We start from the raw sequence: 24511 nt of genomic DNA, 5'->3' as shown, positions 1-24511 counted from the left end.
ATGTTTTCTGTCATCCTTCTGGTGAGATAACCTTCTTCTTTGTTATATTTCAAAGTCCCTAATGAGAAGCCACCAACTTAATCAGCTTTATCTTTTAAATGGGAATAATAGAACAATGCATTTTCATAAGTATAATTATTAGTCAAAGTATTCTTAATTTTTAGGTTATAAGCTGTATTAGTTGACAGATGAACCAAAAAGTGTGTGCAATAATGACTATTGGGAGCAAAACAAATACCTAATTGTAACCTGCACTACAGTGGCTCAGCAAAATATGGATGAACAAAAAACGACATATGTATCACTGATCGAAGAAGGTTGGTAAGTCATTCCCTAGAATAACTTTCTCTTCTGTGCCGTGTTCATCAATGGAGACAATATAGGCCACGCCGCCACTGGAGCCATCACGGTTCATTGCCAAAGAGAGAGCTACAAGAGAAAGACAAAGAGAGAAGGGGTGAAAAAGGTGAGGAACGATTTCCATCCATCCATCCATCTTCGTCCGCTTATCCGGTGTCGGGTCGCGGGGGGAGCAGCTCCAGCAGGGGACCCCAAACTTCCCTTTCCCGAGCAACATTAACCAGCTCCGACTGGGGATCCTGAGCGTTCCCAGGCCAGGTTGGAGATATAATCCCTCCACCTAGTCCTGGGTCTTCCCCGAGGCCTCCTCCCAGCTGGACGTGCCTGGAACACCTCCCTAGGGAGGCGCCCAGGGGGCATCCTTACCAGATGCCCGAACCACCTCAACTGGATCCTTTCGCGGTTCTACTCCCGAGCTCCTCACGGATGACTGAGCTTCTCACCCTATCTCTAAGGGAGACGCCAGCCACCCTCCTGAGGAAACCCATTTCGGCCGCTTGTACCCTGGATCTCGTTCTTTCGGTCATGACCCAGCCTTCATGACCATAGGTGAGGGTAGGAACGAAAACTGACCGGTAGATCGAGAGCTTTGCCTTCTGGCTCAGCTCTCTTTTCGTCACAACGGTGCGATAGATTGAATGCAATACCGCACCCGCTGCGCCGATTCTCCGACCAATCTCCCGCTCCATTGTCCCCTCACTCGCGAACAAAACCCCAAGGTAGTTGAACTCCTTCACTTGGGGTGAGGAACGATTTAATAGGAAAAAATACTTTATATAACATGACATTTTGTAGCTCTTTTCAGCAGCCAGTACAAGAGTCAGCAAAGGGCTGGTTTCTCTTTCATCATCACACAATATGTCTGACAAAAAAAACACTTACTGTTGACAACAAACTGCTGGCACTCCTCCTTGTTCATGCCCTTACGATATTCAGCATCAACAAACCCATAAACATATGAGCTGCCAGAGCCACCGACTGCAAAAGGTTGCCTCGTCAGGAGACCATTCAGGGTTGCAAACACCTGGGAGAGGTCAAAGGGCACGGGACAGATCAGACAGACAGACCATAATGTCATTCATTCTGTATGAACACCAATAACATCAGGTGTGTTTGTTGGATAAGATCTTTTATTCAAAGCCTCCAGCAGCAACAAGAACACGTTTACAATCTTTTATCAACATCAAGGGCACTTTAGCAGAAGTTAAATACATTCATTATGAACATTATTTTTCTAATAATCTTTCAGATGACATAAACCAAAAAAAAAGAGACGTTCAAGATGCCAGCACTGTCATCTTTAATCCGATTAGGAGCAGTTGTTCTCAAAACATCACCTAGGTGTAATAAATAAGTGGATATTGGTTTTTTTCATGATCTTCTCATTTTTGGCTCAGCGCCTGTCCTTTTTGGTTTGAATGCTCATGCATACTCCTACTTGTAACATTATTTTTCATTCCAGTCTGCAGCCAACAACATGTGTACTGACCTGTCCTTTATCTTTCCTGTCCCAGCCGTCCTTGAGATCTTTCCTTGGGAGATGTTCCTCACCAGAGTGGCAGCTGAGCGGACCTGGGGATCCTCGTCTATCTCAAGACTGACGGAGGAAAACAGAAAAAAATAGACTTACCACCATAGTTTGTATGCCTCTGCCAACATGGGCGATTTTAGACCCTATTTAGGGAGGCTCAAGCCCCAAATAGGAAACGTAGTGTTGGCCAATTGGAGGTGGTTACACCGAGGCATAAAAACATATTGTAACAGTAACAGGATACAGTGTCTCCCATAAAAATAGAAAAAAAAACTTGTGCATTGTAGTTTCCCTTGCACAACAATAATCTATAACATTATTGATAACTTTACGTTTAAGCTGCCAGTAGTTGAAACCTGTTGATGAAAGCCAAAACATTTCACTCAGTGGAGTTTTTATATTGTATTCAGAATTTCTCAGGAACCATCTTTACACCATTAAGGGACACTATTAGCTGAGCAATTATATGAATGCATAAACTGTGTAAAATAGTCCTTGCTCACTGTATGGGCTCTTCTTTGAGTGTGTATTTACCTGTGGACGTGGAGCTGGTAGTTGACCATCTCAGCGATGGTCTGAGCGTCTGCTGCAGAGCCCGACAGAGCACAGTAGATCTTGTCATGGAGGGGAGACAGCTTGTTCATCACCCTGTTCACCACTGAGTCCCTGGATGGAGGAATGGAGAGGGAGAGCATGTGTGACTGTGGGTTTTTCATTCTTTATATATCTTAGTGTTACATCTTAGCATATTCATTTTTAGTTTATTTATATATATTATCACTATGCTTATTTCTCTACCCTTCTCGTAAAATGATTAACTATGTAATCGTTTATCTGTCCAATAAATCTAATCTAATCCAAAAAAGCAAAAATGTAAGGAAAGATGAAGAGGTGGGAGGATATCGGGGTCATTATGAATGAGAAGCTAAAGAATTCCTGGTGTCATCTATGCAGATAGAAGTGGACACTGCAGTGCATTAATGCACACACACACACAAACTTACCCTGCAGACACTCGAGAATCAGACCCTAGCACGACCCCTCCATTAAACTCTATGGCTATGATGGTCGTCTACGGACACAGATAAAAATAATGGCTATTTATCATTCATTTTACGCACACACGCAACCACGCAACCACACACACACACACACACACACACACACACACACACACACACACACACACACACACACCTACCTGTCAATTCTGCATTTAATTTAGCCCAATCCACAGGTTTTCAGAACTGCGAACATACAGACCATCAACTGTCTCATCCATTTGAAATTATACTTACTCCAGTTTTCACTTCCTCAGACAACCACTCGGGCCCTGTTTCTTCCAACATGCTGATGAATATGGGTCCCCTGTCTATTTTATTTTATAAGCTATTTAAACTCATCTGCCAATCATCTGACAAACTAAATGAGATGAAGTGTGGAAAAGAAGCTACATTGGTGTCATTTCTGTTGTGCTTTATGCTGCATCAGTTCCTTCATCACTTTTGATTTAAGGAGGAGAAGCGAAGCAAGTATTATGTTACAGTGATCTCTCAAGTGACTCTTTCTCTTCTTAAAATGACTCACTTTTGATTTTCACTTTAGTTCTTCTGTGTTGGTGATTGTACCAATCAACCAAAGTGTTTCAGGGACAGAAAATACAATACTAAATATACAATAGGTTTAAAAAAAAAAAAGAAGTAAATTTTATTCTGTTGCAGTGGGAGAAAATAAGTACATTTACTCAAATACAGTATTTAAGTACATTTTTAATGCACTTACTTGACTATGTGTCATGATATGTAGTTTTATACATCCAGCCCATTTCAGAGACAAACACTTTTTACTCCATTAGAGCTTTAGTTTTGAGTTACTTTACACATTTATAAATAAAATATATAATACGTTTATAAAATACAATACATGGTTAAATATTAAACTAGCAGTTTGCAACCTTTTTTTGTATTTTCACACTGTTTTATCAGTACTTAACTAAAGGATCTGAATATATTTTTCCACCACGGATTAGTTGCTAGATAGCTGGCCCTTTGCCACTGATTTAACTTGATCTAGAATATTCTACAGGACTGGTTGGAAGGAAAAGATATCCTGTAAAAAGGGCACAAGTTTGATTAACACAAACGTCATTAAATCTTCATCCACAGCCAACTGTTCTGTTAAAGTATCCTCAGTGAAGACTACCAAACAGAGCAAACCGACTGCCAACATCAGAAATGCCCCTTCAATTGTGATATTCAAACCAGTTCATCTTTTTACATTGGCCTTCCCGGTATCTTAATTGTCTTATCCTGGATGGGTTTGTCTTTTATTTTATTTTTCTTATTTTAATTACCCTGTGGCTAATGGTATGTACAAACTTTGATCATTAAATGTGGAAATAAACTGGAAACTACAAACTGTTTTGGGGTCATCAGTCAAATGCATAAATGTAACAAAGCTGTGAGGAACATGGATCAGTTTTTGCCATATGTCAGGCTGTGTGGCAGGTGTTTTTATCATATCAACTATATCACTGTGACAACTGCTGAAAATAATCACCAGAAGCTGCAGAAAGGTAGAGAGGTAAAACCAGAAAGCTTTCAGTCACAAGACCTTGGGCCTTGCCATGGTTTGGCTGAGTCAAACCACCACTGATTACACAATACAGTGAAGAAAGAAAGTGAAAGAAAGATAGAAGGGACTTTCCAGCTTGGCAGATATGGTGCTGAACTGGTTAGGCAAAAGCTCCTCGCCACATACACACACATCCAAAGACACAAACACACACACACACACACACACACACACACACACACAGGTTTGAGGTTTGAGGTGGCACGAGTTGTTTCTATTACACCACAGAGATACAGCCACAGGGTCATATCGTCTTTTATTACCTTACATGTACTTACGTTCTATGCACGATGTCAGCCATTTTGTGTTTGTGGGTGTTTTTGAAAGTCTTCGCCTAATGGCGGCAACCTTTGTAACCCGCAGGCAGCACGTAGTTGCTGACAGAAAACAAGCAGACATCTTTGCTGATGAGTCACCGTGCCGGATTCTATCTCCAAACTGTCAGGTTTTCACGAAAAATAAGTTTTCAGCTGGAACATGTGGTTGGTTGGTTGTAAGTTTATTTGACAATGCACATTAATCAACATTTCTGTAAATGCGCCAGTGTTAGCCAGTTGGCTAATTTTCAACTGTAGTCACAGCATGCATGTCTTTATGGTGGGAAGAAACCGGAACACCTGGAGGAAACCCACGCAAACATGGGGAGAACATGCAAACTCCACACAGAAAGGCCCGGGATGACCTGGATTCGAAACCATGACCTCCTCTTTTACTGAGCCACCCTGCTGCATCCTGTGGAAATTGCCTGCAAACACTCAGCACTCACAACCATTTTATGAATCCATCCAGGAGATTTTAAAAAGTACCAGCATCAAACAAACAGCAGACCAATCATCATTCAGTAAATTTTAAATCATGATAATAAGTTCATCTAAAGTTAGGAGACAGCAAGCAAGTATAGAGACATGCAATTCTTAATGTTGTGACATGTTTTAAATGATTGAAAACTGATACATAAAGCTTTTTAGTGTAACATCCTAAAGCCAAAGTGTCCATGAATCTTCATAATACCTTCTCAGGAGATATGAGGTTTTAAAAATCACGTAGTCATCAAACTCTAGGAGAAACAAATGTCTAACTCGTCTGTGTCACGTGACTTCAGTCACCATTTTGTGGCTGCACAGACATCTTGACTAAAATCGTGACATACTGTGTGTTGTATAAGCCGAGCCTGATCTTTCTCGATAGAGGGGGTTGGTGTTTTGACATAATGCTGTATATCACTCCACTGTACCTTTGGTGTTTATGACACATATCACCAGGCAACTTTCCATAAAGCCTCACTGACAGAAAGAAAACATGTTGGTAGTCAGGGACTTTCCAGGACGGCTCAAACAATAAAAACCAACCCCCACCACACCAAGCTTTGATGCACTGCATCAACAGGCAGTCAAGTTCTGCATGTCCTGTCTATCCACCACCTGTCTATACTCTGTATATCGCATTGCATTGCAAACTGCATTTCGTTGTCTTTGTATTTGTACTCTGCACAACGACAATAAAGTTAAACTAATCTAATCTAAAAGTGGCTTCAAACCAGAATATAATAGACACAACAGACATGGATATGTGATTTGAAAAACTCAAAGGCCTCTGACATCTAACCAGTTTAACAAATTCACAACTAACATGCTCAGTAATACTTAAATAGTTTAATTTTAGTAATTTTTAAGTGAAATCTTTGCATCCCACAGTACTGTATGAATCTCACCGAGCCAACTGGGCCTGTACCAAACTCACACACTCGGAATTCTTGCTATGGAACTACAAGTTCAACTAAACTACATGCGCATTCTTGCATAGAACATAAATCGTTCTTGAATTGCCCAAAAAAGAAAAACATTCACATATAGTTTAACTGATGATCTAGCAGGGATCAACTGAGGTCATTGACTTTGATCCAAAATGTCTGATGCTGTTGGTCAATCTACTTCAACTATTCCTTTAGCTACATATGAATCTAAACTGTTAACTAAATCAACTTCATCTGCACAGGTGTGAGGATGTTTGTTTTCTCTGTGAAGCTCACAGGATGCTAGCAGTTAATTACATAACCATAAAAAAAACACCCAAAATGTATAACCACAATATTAAAAGATATATTGTATGTATTTGGGGTATTTTATACTGTAGGTGGTATAACCTACAGCACATTACATCTAAACAGAGTTGATTTGGAGGAGCCACTGAACGTTTTTTTTTTCAGTCAGCTGTAATGTCATTGGTTGCCGGGCAGATTTCAGTGCAACAGGTTTCTACAGAGGGAAACCAAAGCTGCACATGGTGCAGCCTGAAGAACAGCTGAGTGGATCTGACAAGTCTTATACATAAATAATACAAATAAACACAATTGCAAATAACAGTATGGCATTACAGTTACATTATTTGACTTATAAAAAAAAAAAAAATATGCCTATATGCCTTCTATGAGAAACACATTTTAATTTTGTGTCAAGACCTTTCTGATCAGAGAAAGGAGATAGGAGAGAGAACACAAAACAGTTTCACAAAAAAAGTTCTAAAACAAACCAAATCATCTTTTGTTTTTCTTGTCATGTGAAAAGTCAAATCCCCCCGAAAGTTATCTGTGGAGATTTATTTTTGTTCTTCCGGCTCTTTAGTTGAACTAGTTAGTTAGTTGAATCACAAAAAGACATAAATGTGGATTATTGGGTACTTTATTGAAAAGCAAAAACACCAATAGAAAATGAATAAAATAGCAAGGAAACTTAATCTACTTAAACAAAACATATTTTTTTTTTTTTTTGAATCACTCTTCAACTTATTTCTGTTATAAAACTAAGACAGAAAACATCCCTCGTCCCAAAATACTAGCACAAGATATTGAAACAAACATTTTTATCAGTGAGCTGAGAAGCTGAAAACATCCCACAACCCTTTTATAATCAAAACAGATCAAAAGACAGATATTATGAAACAAAAAAACAACAACGCACTCCTGATTAATTAAGAAACAACTGAAAGAAATAATTTCTTACTTCAGCCTGGTTGGAATCAAAATATGATTTTCAGTTTTAAAGAAATATACAAACTAAATATTTACACAACTGGAAAATAACTGTTGAATTGAAGCTAACATTGTGTGTGTGTGTGTGTGTGTGTGTGTGTGTGTGTGTGTGTGTGTGTGTGTGTGTGTGTGTGTGTGCAGAGGGGTGGGCAACATTGATCCAACCTATCATTGTATCTCTGATTTCAGATAGAGAACATTTACACCTCCGGGACATTTTGGGTGTCTAATCTGTGCAGCATGTTTCAGCATGTTTCTGGATGTTTCTGGATGTTGCCGACTGATGTTGCTGACTGATGCTGCTGACTGATGCTGCCGACTGATGTTGCCGACTGATGTTTCTGGATGTTGCTGACTGATTTGATCTGATCCAACCAGAGAACCAAAGGATGACTTTCTCACTAGAAATAGTAAAGAAAACTCTACTGGCTGACAAATATCTCTTATCTCAAGGTTTATATCATCATATCGCTGCCACACCCTAGGAGTGGATGTATGGAGATGGGATGGATGTATACGTGTGTTTATGTGTAACAATGTGTTAACATGTTATCAATATTGATTTAACCAGAAAAGCCCGACAGCAGAAGTATCAAACTGTAACTATGGATAATTAAATTTAATTTAGATAGACACACAGATCTTTATCATGTATGAAGAGAGCTGGGATGCTTTCATTGATTTGAATCTCGTTTTTTACTTCTCTCCTAAAATAATCATCCTCATTTTAATTAATCAACATTTAAACTAATATTTTATCATATTTGGAAAATATTTGTCAACCTTTTTTTTCAAACTAGTTTTCTTTGTATTCCAATCAATGAGCATCTCCAACTAGATCCCAGCCCTGATTCTACCAGTTTATGATATGATGATGAAGAACTGATGAGTTCAGTTTATGGAAGAGAACGTGGCTCCGCTGATTGGTCCACTGCTAAATGTATCCATAAACCTAAAGACACACAAAAAAAAAAAAAAAAAAATTACATAAAATAGAATACAAATAATTTACCAAAAATATCTGGAGTTTAATTCCACAAAGCCTCATAAATATAGTTTCATTTAGACCCAATATAGCAACAATTCAGTCATTTAAGTTTTAACAGTTTATAAGTATTTATATATTTTTTAGAAGTACAATTGTTTAATTTGGTTTGACACCATTTCAATAAACTGGTCTCACTGTTTATCTTAAGGTTCATATTTGAGTTTTTAATATTAGACTTTATCTGCTGATGTGAAGGGTTCTGAAAGCATCGGTGCCTTTCTCTTAATAATCTCACTTCACTTCTTATTAAACAGTTTGACCTTTGTTGTGGAGAATCAACAGAAAGTCAGAGATGTTCTTTACAGCTCCAATGTGTCCCAGAGGTTTCCCAGTGGATAGAGAACCAATCCCAGAAGGTTTCACAGAGTTTAAGGCAGCTCTGTTTAACAACAGCTGATAATAGTTCATGTCCCGTATGAAGCTACTCACTGTGTGCAGGGTGATGGGTTTAGGATGAGTTAGACTCTGGTTTCAGTTTCTCCACCTCAGAGAGCTCAGAGCCGTTGTCAGATGGAGGGCATTTGTGAGAGCATTTGGCTGGAACACAAATCAAAGACAAGTCATTTTTTATTTTTTTATTTTTGGCAAAGTATCTTCTAAAACCTTTCCACTGGATATGATCCCCTCTTCTAGTCACTCAAATTCTACCTTTCTGTTTTTATCTTACTTAACTTCTTTTCCTATCACTTCTCTCTTCCAGAAGGAGAGGAACATGCAGAGACTGACTGTAGTGTATAATGATGGTATGAGACAACCAGGGTGGTGTAGTGCTAGTCACATGTTAGTGGTAGTGTTGGTGTGCCTACCTGTTCTGCCTTAATAAGAATCCTTATTTATTAATACATGTTTAGAATGTCAGTCTCAGAAAACAGAATGATACAAGCTTTAGCCCACATGGATTTTAGCTACTGTTAATTACATAACCATAAAAAAACACCCAAAATGTTACAACGGCAATATTAATGATATATAGTATGTATTTGGGGTATTTGATACTGTAGGTGGTATAACCTACAGCACATTACATCTAAACAGAGTTAATTTGGAGGAGCCACAGAACAGTTTTTTTTTTTCAGTCGGCTGTGATGTCATCGGTTGCCGGGCAGATTTCAGTGCAACAGGTTTCTACAGGGGGAAACCAAAGCAGCACATGGTGCAGCCTGAAGAACAGCTGAGTGGATCTGCTGAGTCTTATACATAAATAATCAGGTAAACATCTAGACTGTGGAGACATTGGAGCTCCTGTTTGGATATTACAGGTGAAGGTTGTTGACCTTTTATTAATGTATATGAATTGTACTTTATATTTATTGCTATATTTTTGTAAATATTGTCCTTTTTTATTGTACTATGGACCTTCCATTTGTGTCCTGAATTAAGTCATTATTATTATTATTATTATTATTATTACTACATCATCATGCTATTGTCATTGTAGGATCCAAAAGCATCTCCAGAGTGTTATCCTTTAAGGGGATACGTGATGGTGATAAGGTGATACATGTAAAAAATAAATTCTTTTATTTCTTTTTTGTATTTCCAATTCTTTTTATTTATTTTCTTTTAGCCCATTTCTCTTTATGTTTCAACATTTTTGTTTTTAATTATTTATTATTTTATTTCTTACTCTTTATATTTCCACAATTTTAGTATCTTTTTCTTTTACATATTTCTTCTTCTTTATGACACTCCTAAAGTTCCAAAACCAAACCAAACACTATCCACACTCAGCTGTTGGTTGAGGGCCATCAAACTGCCGATCAGCCTTAAAGGGACAGAAATGTCTCGGAGTTATCAGGATTATCAAAAGTAAAACATAATAAAAGAATCAAATACAACTGGATTATCGTTTGGGTTTTTTTTTTTTAATATTAATTTAAATGGCTTTAAACACACATAAAACATAATATATGAAGAATAGAAGCAAATATGATATATAAATATTGAAGTTTGCTTTACTTTCACAATCTGGTGAAAAGCATCAACTCAAAGTCTAAAATCTAAATACTGAAACATGAGAAAATCTTTCTGTTTGAGTGTCTCACCTTTCTTCTTTCTGTAAACCAGGACTCCGATCACAGCGAGGAGGACGAGAGCCAGAACAACCACTGCAGCGATGATGTAAATGTACATAGTATTCTCTGTTGAGCAGAAAACAACAAAAAATAGTCCCAACCTGAACAGATGAAGCAGGTTAGAAGAGAAGAACATCCATTTATCAACCAGACCATAAACCTGTATACAGACACTTTATGTTACATTTATGAAAGATGTTAAAAAAGAAGTGTTTTGTATGTTTCATTATTGAAATGTTTCTTTTTCATTAAATCAAAGCTATATAACCGGTGGGCAGACAGCACAAACATCATGGTGGTGGACAACAATCATTTCTCCAAAGCAGTTTAAAACTTTTAGTTTACATTACTGTAAAAGTAAAGATTGGTTCTATTTCATATATGCTTCGCCCTCTAAGAGCTGTTGCTATTGGGTTATCCCTTCGACTGCACAGTCGAAGGGATAACCCAATAGCAACAGCTCTTAGAGAGCGAAGCCTATACTCATAGAATCTGGAGTTACAACAACATAACTATCATTTAATGATCTAATCCTTAAAGTTATATATTAAAAAAACTAGATAAAAGAAACTGACAACAAAACCATTTAAGGAAATAAATCTTCCCATCCAACACATAAAACACATGAACTACAGGACTGTTAGAGTAAACTAAATGTGTGTTTCCTTCCTCACGTCTGATTCCAGTCTTACCTCTGTTGGTCCTGATCTCTGCTTTGTCCAGTTTGGTGATGATGTCATCCTTCACACCAGAGAGCTGAAACATACAGTCGTACCTCCTCCAGTCTTCAGCTGGGACTGATGAAAGGTCCAGGTCAACACTCATCTGGAAGGATCCATCGTGGTTGGGGAGGGTCTCTCCGTGGTCCACATGCTCACTAAGCTCCACTCCATCTTTCCTCCAGAACATCATGGCTCTGTCAGGGTAGAAACCTGTAGCGTGGCAGCTGACTGGAGAGGAGGGAGACTTCTGGAGGAGAGACACTGAGGGAACCTCTGCACAGTGAAGACAAAGACTTTATTGTTATTTACTGGAGATTAATATTCTCATTAATGTTTGATGTCATGTATTTCAAATGCAATGTTTATGAAATGCAAATAAACCTCACTGAAGTGTAAAAAAGGGAGGTGAGATAGATTAAAAAGGGAGGACAGGGAGTGCGAGAAAGACAGAAAGAGACAGAGAGACAAACTGAGACAAACAGAAACAAAGCAGAAAGAGAGAGAGAAAAAAGTGAGGAAAAGAGAGGTGATAAATGAAAAGAGGTGAGGGAGTCAGAGAGATGAAGAGAAGTGAGAACATGAGAGAAAGAGAAAATGTGTGTAAACTGAGACAAAGTGGGTCTCTGTTGTTTAATATTTATTGTAATGTTACTGTTGGTTAGAAACACAAGAAGAAATGTTGACATTGTTGGGTCCATTAAACTCCATCAGGTCATGTGATTCTACCTGTTCTCAGCAGAGAGCTCCTCCCATAGTTCACATACTTCTTCACCCACTCAGGACATTTCTGGGTCAGGTAGTTTTTATCCTGAGCTATCAAAGCTTTGTTATTGTCCCACTTGTGTTTGGTGATGACAGCCTGTTGTTTTGGAGCGATCCATGACTCTGTCTTCAGGTCAAATACTATGAAGTCTTCTCCATCATAACCATCCTGAGCGAATCCATTAACCTCTCCAGTCTCATCATCCCACTCACAGCCGTACATCCTCTGGACAATGTGAGCACCTGAGAGAGAGAGAGAGTCAGTCAGCTGTTAACAGTTGATAACTCAAACTAATAATTATTTTCATTATCAATTACACTGTGGTCCGTTCAGTCTGATCTGATCAGGAGTTCTGATCAATATTTAGGGTTTAACCCTCCTGGTGTCCTCGGCTCTAATCTGACCCATTTTCTAAAAGTTTCTACATCAGAAATTTGGGTTTCTTTCAAACAAATTTTAAAACTAAATAACGTGGATGGTTCCAGACGACGCTCTTCACACGTTAAATAAATGATCACTTCACTACTTTCACTGAATTTGGGTGATTTAGTCAATGTTATAGCATGTAAATAAAAACTGATAATAGAACGTTGAAAAACAGGAAACAAATGTCAAAAAAGCGCAGAAAAATATTGACAGAAACTTCGAAAAATAAAAAAGTGACCAAAGTTTGGAACAAGACGACCAAAAGGTTGGAATTATTTTGAACATTTTGAGCCAGAAAAAGTAAAAGTTGCTGCAGGTCGACAGGAAGACAACACAAGAGTTCTAACTAGTTCTTCTTGTTATTATTGATTATGGAAGGAGGATTTGTTGATACATCTAAATTATTGTTTACAATGTCAAATGAAATGTTGAAAACTGTTGATCAGAAGTTGTGAGAGTGTGAGATGAAATCTTCTAATAGTTTCTTCTGTCTGATCAACACTCAACACTATTTATTATTAAATGATATTAATAACCCTCGTCTTGTCCTCGGGTCTAATCTGACCCATTTTCTAAAGATTGTTGAGAACAGAAATATGACTTTCTTTCAACCAAACTGCCCCAAATGTGGGAGTTTTATTCAATTTTTTTTTATAGCATTTTGAAAAAAAATAATTGAAATGGTTTCAAAACAGAATCCTGAAACTAAACTTTGAAATTCTGTGATCCGCTCCACATCCTCTGATCTTTACTATTAGTCCAAATCATTCAGCAGATCTGCTTTTTTTTTTAAAAAAAAAGAAAAAAAAAAAAAGTGGTATAATGTCATATAAATTAGGTTTATTGTCCATGAATTTAAAAAAAAAAATTGTGCCGAAAAAAGCGACAAAAACTTTTTTTTTAAAAGCGTCAGAAGCATCGAAAAAGGAGTCAAAAAAATATTTAAAAAAATATAAATAAAGGGTTGACATTTTTTTTTTGGACCCTGAAGGACAACAAGTTGTTGGTGGACAGGAAGACAACACGAGGGTTAAACAGAGAGAAGAAGAACATGATCAGATCTGAGAAACTGAAACTACTAAATATTTGGACTTTGTTTCTTAAAATGTTCCAAACACTTCTGTCCCCTACAAAAAAGTCTCGTTGGAACTGCAGCGTACGCTGCAGTTCCAACGAGACAACCTGTAATGACAGAAAGCTGAAAAGTTGCATTATATACCTTTAATAAAAGACTAAAATGATGATCTGATTCTAATGATCTTGTTGATGATCGATCAGCATTCTGTAATCACCAGATGTAGTAACTGACTGATTGCTTGCACTAGAAATGTTTATTAGACACAGACACACTGTGGTCCAGTAAAATAGGATCTAATCTGGAGTTCTCCTAAATATTTAGTGTTTTAAACTAATCATCCTCGTCATTATTGATTATGTAAGTATTATTTTCATACACATTTAAATAAATGTTTTACGTTTCAAATGAAATGTTGAAAACCGTTGATCGGAAGTTGGGAGAGTTAGGGTTGGGTACCAACCCGGCACTTTTACCGGTACCGACCGAATCACGCCGGTACTACCGAGTATTGGTTCACGATGGAATCAAAACCTGCCAAAATTTCGGTACCTGAGAGTAAATGCGAGCTTATCTGTCCTCTCCGCACGTAGACAGAGAAGCAGAGGTTTCCGACACACACACACACACACACACACAAACACACACACACACACACACACACACACACACACACACACACACACACACACACACACACACACACACACACAGAGGTGCGGACCGAGCAACGTGGGCTCTGCAGTTTGGTTGAAGTCACAGAGAGTCACGGCGATGCCGATAAAGGTTCCAAGTGTGGTTACAGTTGTTCAGAACTTCCCCCAGACACCTTTCACCGTGACAGGAGATTAACGGCGAGCCGAAAGAGGTCGCGGTGCCGCTGACGTTACACTTCCTGTGACACGAGCAGGAACAACGGTGGTGTCTGTGCCCTGGGGACTGACTGACAGGCTGAGGTCGGAAGGCGCGACGCAACTTTATTTCTACAGCAGCTTTCAGCAACAAGGCAACTCAAAGTGCTTCACATGAATCATTAAAGAGCAGTTAAAGACGGCCGTGATTAAAATAAAACAGGCTAAAATATAATAATATACAAATACAACAATAAAAGTTACAGTGGGTAAGAAATTCATTATTATTCAATTTTATAGGTTGTAGGGACGGGTTTGGGAGGAGAGAAGGAGGGGTTTTATTTTTGTTTTTGTTTAAATAACAATTTTTTATTTATTTTTATTAATTACAGAGGGAAAGTACCGAAAAAAAGTACCGTTGGGTACCGGAACCGAATTCCAGGTACCGGTGTCGGTAGTGGTTCAGATGAGAAAGGTACCCAACCCTAGTGAGAGTCTGAGATGAAATCTTCTAATAGTTTCTTCTGTCTGATCAACACTCAACACTATTTATTATTAAATGATATTAAACAGAGAGAAGCAGAACATTATCAGATTTGAGAAACTGAAGCTAGAAAATATTTGACTTTTTTTCTTAATAAAAGACTAAAATAATGATCTGATTATCAAAGTTTTTGTCAATTAATTTCCTGTAATCAACGAATAGATTATTGACTAATAGTTTGATCCCTTTCTCTGTTTATTCTGGTCCAGACCAGGGCTGAACCATTCATGGTGTTCACATAGATCAGCTAATGGTGAAGAGAGAGATGAATCACATGTTTGGTGATACATTTGATTTAACATGTTTTATTCCTCTTTTTATTATTAAATTCATCTTTTTTAGAAGATAAATGCTGGAATCATGTTCCACGTCACAGATTCTTTACAGAAATGTCCTATTTACAGTGGATTTCTCATTTCTCTTTCATTACTTTATTTATCTAAAAAAAAAAAAATCACAAATCGAATCATAATCATAATATCTGGCAGGAAAATTCGATTCGATTTTTTTTCTCCAAATGGTTGAGCCCAGACCCACTGTGGTGGAGTAAAGTTCATCTAATCTGGAGTTCTGCTCCATATTTAGGGTTTAAACTAATCATTCTTTTCATTATTCATTCTTTCATTTATTCATCAATTAACCATTTACTTCATTTACAATATTAAACTAAGAAAAGCATTCTCATATTTGCATTATATCTCTGCTTAATAAAAGACTTAAATAATTGTTTATACATTTTTTGTGTCAATTCATTTCTGAACTCTCTGATTAGACTAATAGTTTCATCCCTTTCTCTGTTTATTAGAGCCAGACCCACTGTGGTCCGTTCAGTCTGATCTGATCAGGAGTTCTGATCAATATTTAGGGTTTAACCCTCCTGGTGTCCTCGGCTCTAATCTGACCCATTTTCTAAAAAAGTTTCTACATCAGAAATTTGGGTTTCTTTCAACCAAATTTTAAAACTAAATAACGTGGATGGTTCCAGACGACGCTCTTCACACGTTAAATAAATGATCACTTCACTACTTTCACTGAATTTGGGTGTTTTAGTCAATGTTATAGCATGTAAAGAAAAACTAATATTAGAACGTTGAAAAACAGGGAAAGAAATGTCAAAAAAAGCAGAATAAAGTGACAAAACCATCGGAAAAAGTGCCAAAAACTTGGAAAAAAAAATGACAAAAATGTCAGGAAAATCTTCCAAACCGTTCAGGAAAAGTGAAAAAAACATGGGGAAGCTTCAAAAAAATAAAAAAAAATAAAAACTCTTATAAAGGTATAATGTCATATAAATTAGGTTTATTGACCATGAATTTAAAAAAAAAAAAGTGTTGGAAAAAAAAGAAAACTTTTTAAAAAGCGTCAGAAGCATCGAAAAAGGAGTCAAAAACATATATATAAAAAAAAAAAAGGGTTGACATTTTTTTTTGACCCTGAAGGACAACAAGTTGTTGGTGGACAGGAAGACAACACGAGGGTTAAACAGAGAGAAGAAGAACATGATCAGATCTGAGAAACTGAAACTACTAAATATTTGGACTTTTTTTCTTAAAATGTTCCAGCTTCTGTCGCTGCAGTTCCAACGAGACAACCTGTAGGGGGACAGAAGCTGGAAAAGTTGAATAGTATATCTTTAATAAAAGACTAAAATAATGATCTTATTATAATGATCTTGTTGATGATCGATCAGCATTCTGTAATCACCAGATGTAGTAACTGACTGATTGTTTCAGCACTAGAAATGTTTATTAGACACAGACACACTGTGGTCCAGTAAAGTTCATCTAATCTGGAGTTCTTCTATATTTCTATATATATATATATATTATGGGATGTCCAGACTGAGGTCAGTACAGTGGAGTGGTGCCTGTTGAACCTTTTAAAGCTGAGATGTGAAGGAGACATTCAGCATGCGCTCCTGTCAGCAGCTTCATTAAAACCTCCTGCTCCTCCTCTCATATGAGGACCCAGCAGAAGCAGCCTATGGCCCGTTTACAGGCCCCTGCTCCGTAGTTTAAGAAACCAGGCAGTAATGGTCCTCTATCAAACTGTTGGGATGAACTGGTTCCTGCAGGAGAGTTCTTCTGGACCAGCTCACTGTGGCCCGCTCCGCTCCACTTATTCTGATCTAATCTAGTGGAGATAAAGTGGTAATGGTCTCTGCTGCTTATTATGGGATGGACAGAAACACTGGATCAGTGGAGTATAGCAGCATCCAGTCCACTCAGTCTCAGTAATGTTAATGTTGAGTCGGACTGTGTTTCAGCCACGAAAATACATCAAACTGTTTAATCTGTGTGTGTGTGTGTGTGTGTGTGTGTGTGTGTGTGTGTGTGTTAACGTGTTTACTAAAATAAAAGGATGAAAATATAAACAACATTTTATCAGTAGAAAGTGAAACATAAACAAACCTCCAGTTTGGTTGAAGCGCTGCTTTACAATTTCAATGTTGGCTTTGAAGGTCTGCTGGTCACCCCTCAAGTACTCAGTGTTCCTCTGCCAGTACTGAGGATCATCTGCTGTGAGTCTGCTCATCCAGTCCTGTTTGAGTTCGTATCTCATGGTGTTACTGTCATAGTGAACAAACTCAACGCCATCAACCAATCCAACAGCCACAAACTCTGGGAAGTTTGGGACTCCAGAAGACGCAGTGTAGAAATACTTCATAGAGCGAATCACTGTAAGAAAATATGAATGTAATAATGTCAGTTTTTATATAACTAGAGATGTAACGATGCACTAAACTCACGATCTGATTCACCATTTTAAGATCAGGAGACGATATTCTCCCGCTGTGTTAACAGAACGAGCTGCAGATAAATGACTGGGAAATATTCCTTTATATAAACTACTAAACAACAGATGTGTCCTCTTATCAAAAATAGAACTGAAATATTATTTTATCTCAAATAACAAAAATTCAAATAAAAATAATAAATGAAATAAAAAAAAATAAACAATGTAATAATTAGATTTTTAAAACAAATCCCATCTCAAAATAACTAGAAAAAAAAAGTTCAAATAAAACTAAAATCTCTTCCCATAAATAAAGTAAAACCACGTAGTAACGTGTGAAGTCCAAGAAGTGAAATGTAAAGTAGACGAGGACCTTTAGGACATTTAGAGAAGAATCTCAACCAGCTGTAATCTTGAGCCAGTTCTATGATCTTTAACAGATTGACGCTGCATCGTTACGTCTCTACACACTTCTAGAAATCACTCGACTATCTGATTTTCCTGCTCACAGAATCAAAAAGAAGAAGATTCCATTCAAGACCTCCTAATAATCTCTGTGGTGAAGTCAATAAATACACAAATACATTTACTTCAGAAACTCTTCACTTTAATATTTCTGATGATTTGGTCTTGAAAATGTTTTTCATTCAGAAATCAAACTTGGACTAAGTCCCATATTTAGGTCCAGCAGTTGAGTTCCTGCCTTTCATTGGTAGAAAGCAGTTTGTAAAAACATGTCAGTGTGAAGTGAAACTAGTTTAGTTTCCAGTTAGTGGAGTCATTTCTTCATCAGGAAGCATCTTTAGTAGTTTACACTCCTCATCATCTGACATCACAAACCTCGGAGCACAATACAAACGCTGCATTTTATTTTCTATATTCAACACATTAAAAACATTTTCTATTTGATGATATAAAGTCTCTCATGGTCTCTATTTGATTCTATAAATTGTGACCAATGACGACTTCTGTTCCTTCTTCTGAGGTTTAAACCAAATATGAACTCTGAGAGTTTCTGGAAGGTAAAACTTGCAGCACTTCTCTTTATACGCTTCAGAAAATGGCTTCTTTAACTGTTTTATTATTATTTATTTATTCTTTCACTATTTTAATTATTGTGTCAACTTGTATAACCAAGTTCTTTTTTCTTTCTTTATATATTTATTTTTATTTATTTTTTTCGAATTTTTATTTTTCCTTTCACTTTTATTTTCTCTGGATTTTCAATTATGTTTAAGTATTTCGTTGCATTCTTTTCTACGTATATATTATTTATTTATTTTATTTTTTCTTTAACTCAGAAAAAGATGCATATTTGTTGTGCTGTATTATGGACATGTTTAAAATCCATAACTTTTGAACCATTGTTTTATTGTTTATTTTATTATGCATTATCATTGGTTGTTTTATTTCATGTCTTAACAATTTTAACTTTAATTTGGTATTTGATTTTATATTTTATATTTAATTCCGCCTTTTATATTGGCTAAATTGTAAATTTTCAATTTTTGTTGTGAAGTGTTCTGAGACCATGGTCCATGGTGATAAGTCACTATAAATAACAATAAATTGAAATTGAATTGAATGTGTTCCTAATAAAAATGTTGAATTAAAAAAGAAAAAAATGGCTTTCTTTGCTCTTTTCTTGCCGTTTTAATTTTTCATATTCCAGTAAGAATGGATTCTACATTTTGGATGTTTTTGTTGTCAGAGGGTTTGGGAATTTTAGATGTAGGAATAACAACAAGAAATAAATATCTGACTCAGTTTCTTATTTTAATCTTTATGTTTATATATTAACTTTAGAATTATATTTAAATTTAACTCTAAAAATCTCTGATAACCAATTATGAGTAAAAATCTTCTGAATTTGAAGACAATCTCATAAAAATGTGAACGGACACAACTTGATATCTGAGAAAGTTCTCTTTGTAGAAAGTAATAGATCTTTCTATTCCTCATGTAGTCATTGTGTTCAGTTTCTATTAGTATCAGTTCTAGACTGGATTCATCTCCAGCGTTTCCTCCACCATCAACTGATGTTTGTTCTCTCTCAGTCCTGACTCTCAAACTTTATTCGACATTATTCTCAGGATCAACAGAGTCAACTTTCTGCAGGTGTCTGTCTGGGAGTTTTGGATGGTCTGTTTCAGAATCCTCCACTGTCCTCTGCTCTCTCAATCAACACACAGATCACATTTCTGGCTGAAGCTGCACTTTACAATTCTCCACTAGTCACCTAAACATCTCTTACAAATCTGTCCCAGAATCAATAAATGAACAGATCAAATATTTAAACAACAGTAGAGATCAGTGATGCTGGATCTTTGAGGCTGATACTGATATCAATACTTTTAGTTTGGTTTTAAAATTCGATATAACAGTTGATAGACTTTAAAATATAGATATGGACACATGACATAAATAATGAGTCTGACCCAGATCCACACTGATCAGAACATTTCCCAGTTAAAAGATCAACTTGTGCTCTCTGGTGGACAAACTATGTAATGATGACTCGGTTTCTAAATGAGCTCAGACCTAGTTTACTGTTTCCTGTTATCAGCCAACATATCCACTGATACCAATATATATCTGCTATAAGATGATATCAGCTAATATGGATGGAGGATTTATCTTCAAACTCAGTCAACTATATTCATGTTTCAGTTTGTGGAGTCAAACTGTGGAATTATCTGATGAATGGCTTCACATATTTATTTTTTTACGAATTGCAATTTTTATTTTATAGTGAGCAAAACAATCAGTGTAACAATCTAATGTACAAATAGCTATTCTATCTATTCTATCCTTCCCTATCACCCCCCCACACACACAAACACACACACACACACACCACCCAGTAACCTCGACAGCAAGAGGGATCAACATCAACTCAATCAATCAACACAATCTATGAACTATAAATTAAATCACAAATAAATACATCAATCCTCAGCACACATGAAGACGTTTAATCTTAAAATAGATCTTAAAGATGATAGAATTAGATCATTAGGTCAGACAGCAGGTGATATGAACTTCATATTTATGTTTAAAAGGTTGTTATTGATTATGTATTTAGGTTTTTCTGTGCTAACATTTTGTCAAATTATTCTTTAAATATTTGTTTTAATTTATTATGAGAGGGTTATATAATATATTATTAATATTTTCTTCTACCTGTTTTATTTGGTGCCAGATGACAGTTGATATTTCTGGTGTGAAGTGACTGAGATAATTAATGAGTCCTGTATCCTGTTCCAATGTCACTAATGTAGTTTACATTAGAGGAAGATGGAAATATTGGACCAACGAAGCAGTAAGCTGACTGGTGTCGCTGTCCTCGACTCAGAGGTCAAGGGTTCGAATCCGACCTGTGACGATTTCCTGCATGTCTTCCCCCTCTCTCACCTAGCTGTCCTATCGATTAAAGGCGGAAAAGCCCAAAAAATAACATTAAAAAAAATAAAATTCTAAACCTACACGGACTGCTGTTCTGCGGAGTCATGCTGCCATTTTAACATTAAGATCGATCAGACAGTTTCGGTCTTAATGCTCCGGATATTATCAAATAATGGCTCAAAAACACACTTCTGTCACAATTTCACTAAAGGCTGGTATATTTAAAAAAAAAAAAAATGGAGGGATCAACCAAAAAGACCCGATTTACTGACGTTAACGTCAACTTTAAGAAAAAACTAATGCGTTTGTTACTTTTCTTTCTTTCTTTCTTTTTTTTCTTTTTTGGGGGCATTTCTGCCTTTATTGGATAGGAAAGTTAAGACATGAAAGGAGAGATAGAGGGTGAAGACATGCAGGAAAACCGTCGCAGGTCGGATTCGAACACCCGACCTTCTGCGTCGAGGAATAAACCTCCCCATAAGCGCGCCCGCCCCACCACCCGAGCCAAACGGCCACGGTTTGTTACTTTTCACATATTTTTTTAACGCTTCAAGTCCCGGAACTAAACATCAAAGATAGAACCTTAAACAGTGTATGTAATAAAACAAGACCTATTTTCTTTTCTTTTACATTCTACTAATAAATAATAATAAACATCTGAACTAACCTGCCGCGGCGTCCTGGACCATGGGTCCCAGGAGGACCAGAACAAGCCAGGTCTTCATTGTGAACATTTAATCAACAACTTGTATGTTTTTTTATCCAGAGAAACAGACACTGTCCTTCCAGCTCGAGCACCAGAGGTAAAATAAGGATAAAACCAGGAGGAGCGCTGTCATCAACCTTCATCTGAGCCAATGAGAATTTAGACTGAGCATCAACGTCACTTGTTACTCAGTAAAACTGACCCACTGAGGTTATGAACGAAAGAGAAAGTAAAATGATGATATTTCAGCCTGTGTGAGAGGAGGAGGAGACATGCGAGGCTTTATTTTTTTTGTTTAGTTTATTACGATCCACATAGATACACAACGTAGCTTACATAACATAAATAGTAAAAATTAAAGAAAATGTGTCACCTTTATTCATACAGTGTCGTCTTAAGGAGAGACACCCCAGGCAAAACCATCATTTTTAAATTTTGAGTTTTTGGGTTATTTTGCTTCCATAGCATGTCTTCTTTCAGACTATTGGGGGAAAAACATATAAAATACACATTTAGGTGTTTATTATACTACATGTTGTCTATTTGCACCTACACATTTCTCCTAAATTCACCAAAAATTAGCATTAGATAATGCCTCATTTGCATATTTAAACATAACATTTCAGAAAACTTGTAATACAAAACATATATGTTTCAATGTAAGTAATTAAGTGGGGAAGTTTCATGTTGCCATCTGTTAGTTATTTTATTTATTTTATTTATTATTTTGTCCTATTCACCTGGGGTGTCTCCCCTTATCTTGTTTATAATCTAATATACTAATATAATATTAATATTAAAAATAATTTCAGCCTGTGTGAGAGGATGGGGAGACATGTAGGGCTTTATTTCTTAGCTGTGTTCACATATGAAAGGAGTATTCTACCTTCTGCTGCTCAGATCTTCTAGAATGATCTGTAGGCTCATGTAATATAATGTAATGTAATATAATATAATATAATATAATGTAATGTAACGTAATGTAACGAAATATAATATAATGTAACATAATGTAATGTAATGTAATATAATATAATATAATATAATGTAATGTAATGTAATATAATATAATATAATATAATGTAATGTAATGTAATGTAATATAATATAATGTAATGTAATATAATGTAATGTAATGTAATGTAATATAATGTAATGTAATGTAATGTAATATAATATAATGTAATGTAATGTAATGTAATGTAATGTAATGTGCAGACGTATTAAATCTTGTGGGAGGTCAGAGGTCACTGTCAGCTACAGATCAGATACTCTGCAGTTTGTGGGGGTGACAAAGGGGCGGTGAAAGGTCTCGGCAGGGTGGCGTTGGAAGACGGCACACGGAAACCCCCCCATATGTAAATGGCTGTCACAATGGGGCTGCGATGCTTGGACCCAAATGTTGAGCTTGATAATTTATTAAGCAAAAAATAAAGTGCAAACAAACAAAAGGTGTCCTGGGGTCCGTTCCAGGAAGGAGGTTTAACAAACTCTGAGTCTAACCCTGAACTCTGAGTTGATTTACCCTGCGATGGGAAACTCTGAGTTTTCGGTTCCAGAACAGCTGATTTTAGTTGGTTCAACCAACTCGAAGTAGTTTCACTCACGGTTACGCGCGTGCACCACCACTATAAAAAGGCAGCATGAATGGAGCCATGATTCTACGATTCACCATGGTAACAGCCAACAAAACTCGGTCGGCATACTTCACGCTTCACTCTTGAACTGGAAATACTCATGCAGGCGTACAGCGAGTATGAACATAGATTTCGTAAAAAGAGCAACACAGCTGCTGCGGCAAAAGAGAGAGAAACGGCGTGGGAGAAAATTGCTGCTCGGGTCAATGCGTAAGTTCCAACATAGTGTTGTCATTTCATATTTAATTTACACAATCATTTTAATTTATACTTTTCATTAATGCCCAGTGGGGAAATTATATTTTTTACACTGTTTGTTAGAACACATACTAGGCCTTCACACAGGCCTGAAATACACACCCATGGTCATATTTAATCACAAATATAACATTACTGGTAAAACTGGTGGAATGGTATTGAACCTAGCCTATCATCTATTTCATTTAGGTGCAATCCTGCAGGTGAAAAACGCTCTTGGAAGCAGCTGAAAATGAAATATAAGAACATAGTTCAAACAGGTAAGACTTAAGTGTAGTAGGATCATGGCTGTACCTCATTTTAATCACATTTTAAATATAAGAGTAAATATTCATTGGCAATTTGAATGTGCTGTACTTCATCCCCAACTAATGTTCACATACATAGATGTACTCTCGCCCATCCTCTTTTGTTAATTAAAAGGGCCCGTTTAAATTCTACTAAGCCAACAGAAAGAAGGCAGAGGCCAGGAGAACTGGTGGAGGACCAGCACCACCACCTCTGACAGAGGAAGAGGAGCTGGCCCTGAGCCAAAATGCAGGAAGGCCAGTGGCAGAAGGAATCCCTGGAGGGAGCTCTTCCTCTGAGCCAGCCACATCACAGGACACAAGTGCCTTCATAAGATGTAATAGGCTTACATTTATCTTCTTTTATGCATATTTATATTTAGATATATTATTCCCCCCTTCATGGGTTTGTCATTTATTCCAAC

The 24511-nt window shown here is 36.8% G+C and overlaps 1 protein-coding gene and 1 pseudogene across 1 annotated transcript; both read right to left on the bottom strand.

The window, feature by feature from the left end:
* Positions 1-165: 165 nt before the first annotated feature.
* Positions 166-3240, bottom strand: LOC114568553 (proteasome subunit beta type-9-like; annotated as a pseudogene).
* Positions 3241-7675: 4435 nt separating this feature from the next.
* Positions 7676-22017, bottom strand: LOC114567988 (major histocompatibility complex class I-related gene protein). The gene is made up of 7 exons (XM_028597305.1): positions 21866-22017; positions 17469-17735; positions 12125-12403; positions 11369-11671; positions 10647-10742; positions 9031-9138; positions 7676-8505 (listed from the first exon to the last, which is right to left on the bottom strand). Exons 1-6 carry the CDS (start codon positions 21930-21932, stop codon positions 9050-9052), a joined length of 1101 nt encoding a protein of 366 aa, XP_028453106.1. The 5' UTR covers positions 21933-22017; the 3' UTR covers positions 7676-8505; positions 9031-9049.
* Between the last annotated feature and the right edge of the window lie 2494 nt (positions 22018-24511).

Source organism: Perca flavescens, chromosome 14 (assembly GCF_004354835.1).
Source record: "Perca flavescens isolate YP-PL-M2 chromosome 14, PFLA_1.0, whole genome shotgun sequence".
Taxonomy (NCBI): domain Eukaryota; kingdom Metazoa; phylum Chordata; class Actinopteri; order Perciformes; family Percidae; genus Perca; species Perca flavescens.
Note: the sequence above shows the minus strand (reverse complement) of the source record. Positions and strands in the feature narration are given on the sequence as shown.